Here is a 5,751-nt window from a genome sequence, read left to right on the forward strand (position 1 = left end):
TATTTATTAGCTTTATGTCCTTTACTTTCAACCGATTTAAGTCTTTCTTTATCCATTTTCGTCATACCTTAGTTTATAGTCATCCTTTTGATACAAACTCTTCAATAGCAATCACTAAAAACTTTTTGGAGTATCTTAGGAACTGCATTGAAGAACAAAGTCCATTTCTCAAGTAATGACTTGATTAGGGAATCGTTACATTCGTTTCTCAGTCGTACTAAACGACTACGTAATCCCCAAAACTATTTCTAAACCAACTATTCAACATGTAAATAAACTACAGGAAAATATATATGAGTGACAACTGACAACCTTTAGCATATGACATAACAGGGTATTATAAATAGATGACAGCAGAACATGTCTTTAAAAATTGAAGATATATGAATTTGATTCGCACCTTTTTATGGAATCCACTCAGTTTGACTTAATTAGATGCAAGCCAATTGGTTTGCACTAGAATTCCATTTCCCAGAGCAACCTTCCTAGTCCCTATTCCTTGTCGTCGTCGCTTGTCACAAACACCTAAGTTTCCCCTACAATTTCCTAGTCCCCTCAATACAAGCACAAAAAGCCCCACAAGAACAAAGACAACACAAAAAATCTGAATTTCAACTTTCCATTTGGCAGGTCCTCTACTCCTCCTATGAATATAAATATAATGCTACTAATATATAGATAACCAAAGTTTGAGTCCCAAGAGCCATAACTAGATCTGGTGAAGTTTTGTCTGTGCATCATCAACTAGCTAGAGAATATGGCGGGGTTGAAGGTGCTGTCAGCTCTTGACTCGGCGAAGACACAGTACTACCACTTCAAGGCCATCATCATAGCAGGGATGGGGCTATTCTCCGACGCCTACGACCTCTTCACCATCACTCTCATCATCAAGATGCTGGGAAGGATTTATTACAGTGACTCACAAGAGATCCGCCAGGTAAGCCCTGTCGTGGCGTCTGCCCTCGTGGCGGTCGCGCTGTTAGGGACCGCCACAGGACAGATTGTCTTTGGGTGGCTAGGTGACCACAAAGGACGCCGCCGTGTCTATGGGTTTGCTTTGTTGTTGATGGTTGTCAGCTCCTTGGCTTCTGGTTTCTCCATTTCTACAACAAGAACCGCCGTTCTCCTCTCTCTAGGCTTCTTCAGGTATTAACTGGCCTGGTTTCTATTGCATATTAGACATTATCTAGTATTATATTTTTCACATGGAATTGTCTACCTTACAACACACACACACCATTAATTTTGTGAATAAAAATTCAAATAAATAAGTGGGTGTAATTCTGAGGAGACTTTTCTTACTATCTTATACACATATCCTTAAACATATCTTAAACATAAGCAAGCACACATCGATCGAACACACACATCAATTACCTCTTTTTCTTATCTTCATTTTACACTTTAGATAGATGTCTCTTATAAGTCTATATTATGCATATATCTACAAATCATTTTCCTATCTTAAAGTTAAATGGAACTCTCAACCTTTTTCACACCCTAATTTATATTTACCATTGCAATTCCTCTAGTAATTGCGGTTGCTGTATCAAGGTTTATACTTTGAAACATTAACGAATGCATTATGATAGTGTTTTTTTCAAGAAAAAATCTGTATTGATGGAAGATGGTAAATATCAAAAGAATAGCAAAATTGTACAAAAGTGAAGAATAGCTCTAACAAATCAACTCAGCCTAACTCCCACAAAGGAAAAATATACCCAATAACCCCCATAATCAAACAATAACATCGATCAAAGCAACATAACCCCTAACCCCCTAAAAAACTCCAGCCAGAAATTAAACCAAGAAAAGAATTTTGGAGATTAAGGAAAGCAAAGCACACCGAATGACCTTCAATAAAGAGGCCTTCAAACGCAAGATATCTTTTTAATAGGCAAATGTTAATTGTTAGTAAATTAGTATAAATGATCTCTCCTTAGAGTTCGAACTCTTACCCTACACGTACAATTACCCTTATCTCAACCATATGAGCTACCTATTCCCCCTGGAACTGTACTTTTAAGGAAATTAAACCAAGGAAAGAATTCAGGAGATTAAGGAAAGCAAAGCACCCCGAATGACCTCCAATGGCCTTCGAACGCAAGATATTTTTTTTATAGGTAAATGTTAGTTGTTATTAAATTAGTACAAATTATCTCTCCTTAGGGTTCGAACCATAACCCTTCACCTGCAATTACCCTTAAGAGACTGAGAAAATTATACAACAAAAACAATTTATGCATGTTAGACAAATCCTAATAAACATGACATTCTAATGTCCTAATTATGTTCAAAACCACATGTAATTACCATTATATATTTTATATTAGAAAACTAAAGAGTTTCAATCCAACACAAAAACTTTTTATTTTTATATTTTTATATTTTTCAAAGATTTGTAAGGAAAAAAAAATGAATTTGATACTCTTAATTTTATTTTGCAGGTTCATCTTGGGGCTAGGGATTGGTGGAGACTACCCTTTATCTTCTACCATTATGTCCGAGTTTGCCAACAAAAGAACCAGAGGTTCTTTCATAGCGGCAGTGTTTTCCATGCAAGGATTCGGCATACTAGCCAGCGCAACCGTCACCATGGTGGTCTGCTCTATATTCCGCCGTGCGTCTAAGCCATCTTCCCCATTTGATACGCCTCGGGAGGCTGACGTTGCATGGAGGTTGATACTGATGATAGGCTCAGTTCCGGCAGCCATGACTTACTACTGGCGTATGATGATGCCTGAAACAGCCAGGTATCTTCCTCTCTTAACACTTAACGTTAAAGTCTTCGGTTTTAGTCACTACTATACTACCTAGGACTTTCTTTGTGTCCATTCTATTAGTCATGTCTACTAGGTATCATAACCACAAAAATTAAACAGAAAATTTCTTCACGTATGGATTATTTGGTACTGAAGAATGATAGAATTAAATATTTGACAAGGACGTACGCTATGATCGATGTATATCCTGGTTGAATTCCTATTCAATATCTTCATTATGTCCTTGTCTTAGGCTTTCAACAAGAAAAAGTCTAACCAGTTAAACTAAGAATATTTTTTGGTCAAAATAAAAATAGAATATAGAAAGGATGATTAGTAACTATTCTGCCATTCCCTTACGTAAGTTTCCGCGTTTCATTAATCTATTAATAAACTAGAAAGATATATAAATCAAAGAATCGTACGGTATATGCCCGTAAAGAACACCAAATTACAACCTTATATAATAGAAAATGTAAGGTTGGTTATTTTAATTTGTGAAGGGGCTAGCTCGTGATTCTTGTTGGATATTAAAAACGATTAAAAATAAATAATAAACAGAATAATTTCTATATATATGTATTTGTAGTTTCAAAGATTTTAACAAATTCAGCAAATCAGAATTTAAAAATGTGAGAAAATCATTTTTTCATTTAATCAATTAGTTGATGGAATTTTTTTCTTAAAACTTGATTGGTCGATAATGTAAAAGATTAGTATTACACTATTTGTGCATCAACCATTTTCTCAATAATAAATGATCCTACATATATATAACCCCCTTAAGTCTATCATGTCATATTAACTAATATTGTTATCAACGTGTTGGTTCAAATAAATTAATTTGGATGTAGCCAATTAGCCATGAACGCTCGGAAGACATAATAATTCACTAATGGATGGTACAATTTATTTTTGCGATGTTTAAAAAAAAATTATTTTATTAAATTAAAATATATAATCTCCGTAGGATAGCTCAAGTAGTAGGAGTTGAGGGATATATGGGTTGGGTATGGGGAGGTCCAGGAATTGATTCCTGACAGATGCAATTTATCTTTTCGATGTACCAAAAAAAATTTAAATTAAAATATATAATGTCTCCGAATGATAGCTCTAGTGGTAAGAGTTATAGGGGACATATGGATTAGGTGGGAGAGGTTTAGGGATCAATTCCTGAATGGCGCAATTTATCTTTCCGATGTACTAAAAAATTAAAATATAAAATTATTTGTTTTATTCTATTTATATTTAATAGAATTATGAAAATGAAAAATAAATTAAAAATTATTATTATATGCTCATATGAAATGACAAATAGTTTGAACTAAATTAAAAAAATTTAATGTGGTAATTGTTTTAATATCATATTGGTATTGATGTGTGCATAAATAATAATAAAATTATATAACATGCCGTTTGAAATGTACATTGAGGAATAGAGTCTCTTGCTCAAGCAAATGATCACAATTCCTAACCATGACATTCAAATGTCATTAAAATTTAGAGACCTAACTCAGCCCAAAAGCTAAGAATTGATGATCGATTGTCTTTTCATATGTGAGAACTACATTGGTCATATGATCTATATCTAGTGAATATGAGACCTCTGTAATTTATGTGAGATGGTCTGCATTGTTTCTGCCTTAGTAGAACATTAATTTGACTTTGACAAAGGTGAGTTATCATGTACATCAGGTATACAGCATTAGTGGAACAAAATGTGTTGCAAGCAGCAAAGGACATGGAGAAAGTACTAGACATCTCAATAACCGACATCGTTGAAGAAAACCCAGTGCCACCAACCATGCATGCATATTCACTCCTATCTAAGGATTTCTTTCGTTACCACGGGCGTGATCTATTTGCTTGTTCCGCTAACTGGCTTCTAGTGGACATCGTGTTCTACAGCCAGGTTCTATTCCAGAGTGAAATATACAAGATCCACCTCAAGCCCAAAGAAGAAGTGGACTTGTATCAAGAGGCTTTCAACGTTGCAAAAATCCAAGCCATTATTGCTGTGTGCTCCACCATTCCCGGTTACTTCTTCTCAGTGTACTTCATTGATCGTGTGGGAAGAGTCAAAATCCAAATGATGGGTTTCTTCTTCATGGCATTGGCTTTTTTCGCCATTGGGATTCCCTATTACTCATATTGGACGGTTGACGACGATGACGGAGACAACAACGATAAAAGTAAAGGATTCATGGTCCTCTATGGTCTTGCTTTCTTCTTTGCAAATTTTGGACCCAACACCACCACTTTCATAGTCCCGGCAGAACTCTTCCCTGCCAGGTTTAGATCCACATGTCATGGAATTTCTGGGGCTTTTGGCAAAGTTGGGGCAATCATTGGATCTGTTGGGTTTGTGTGGGCTTCACATAAGAAGAAGGAGGAAGGATATCCAAAGGGGATTGGAATGAAAGTTTCCTTGACCATGCTTGGAGTGGTGTGCATAGTGGGCATGTTTGTCACATACTTTTTCACTAAGGAAACCAATGGACGCTCTTTGGAAGAAAATGAGATTGAGCCTCATCTGGAGCCTGAAGAGCATAATGGTCTTTAACTTAAGACTACTTTGGTATCTCTTGTATAAAAATTGATAGAATAGGGAAATATTATTTATTTAATTGCATGCATAATTACATTACAGGTAAATAAATAAAGAATATTTCTCTACTCTATCAAAAATGGCAGGAAAACCAATGATGATTTTGATGAAAAGATTTGTACAAATGAACTAAGGTGTTGAAAGGCGTTGTGGGTGGAATGGTATGTTTGTATTTGCAGAAATCAATTTCTAAATTTAGATTATTACAACTTTTCATGAATTTTGATAATGTTATTCAGATGTAAATAAGATTTTTTTTATCAATACAAGAGTTTGTTTGATGTTGATGTTAATCAAAAGAGAAATGAGTTTTTTTTTTTAAGCCAAAATGAATTAAGCTTGCATAACGGGTGCTAGAATCTAAGTACAAGAAAAAGAGAA

The 5,751-nt window shown here is 34.9% G+C and overlaps 1 protein-coding gene across 1 annotated transcript; it reads left to right on the plus strand.

Moving 5' to 3' along the window:
* Positions 1 to 375: 375 nt before the first annotated feature.
* LOC130714077 (probable inorganic phosphate transporter 1-9) lies at positions 376 to 5,590 on the plus strand. Its single transcript, XM_057563942.1, has 3 exons — positions 376 to 1,146; positions 2,448 to 2,753; positions 4,458 to 5,590. Exons 1-3 carry the CDS (start codon positions 758 to 760, stop codon positions 5,323 to 5,325), a joined length of 1,563 nt encoding a protein of 520 aa, XP_057419925.1. The 5' UTR covers positions 376 to 757; the 3' UTR covers positions 5,326 to 5,590.
* The last annotated feature ends 161 nt before the right edge of the window (positions 5,591 to 5,751 follow it).

This window comes from Lotus japonicus, chromosome 4 (genome assembly GCF_012489685.1).
Source record: "Lotus japonicus ecotype B-129 chromosome 4, LjGifu_v1.2".
Taxonomy (NCBI): Eukaryota; Viridiplantae; Streptophyta; class Magnoliopsida; order Fabales; family Fabaceae; genus Lotus; species Lotus japonicus.

Bases quoted from the DNA above. Each gene is read 5' to 3' on its own strand.
- LOC130714077 (XM_057563942.1), top strand. From the start codon at position 758: ATGGCGGGGTTGAAGGTGCTGTCAGCTCTTGACTCGGCGAAGACACAG. The intron at 1,147-2,447 runs GTATTAACTGGC...TTTATTTTGCAG, and splicing joins CTCTCTCTAGGCTTCTTCAG to GTTCATCTTGGGGCTAGGGA. The intron at 2,754-4,457 runs GTATCTTCCTCT...CATGTACATCAG, and splicing joins ATGATGCCTGAAACAGCCAG to GTATACAGCATTAGTGGAAC.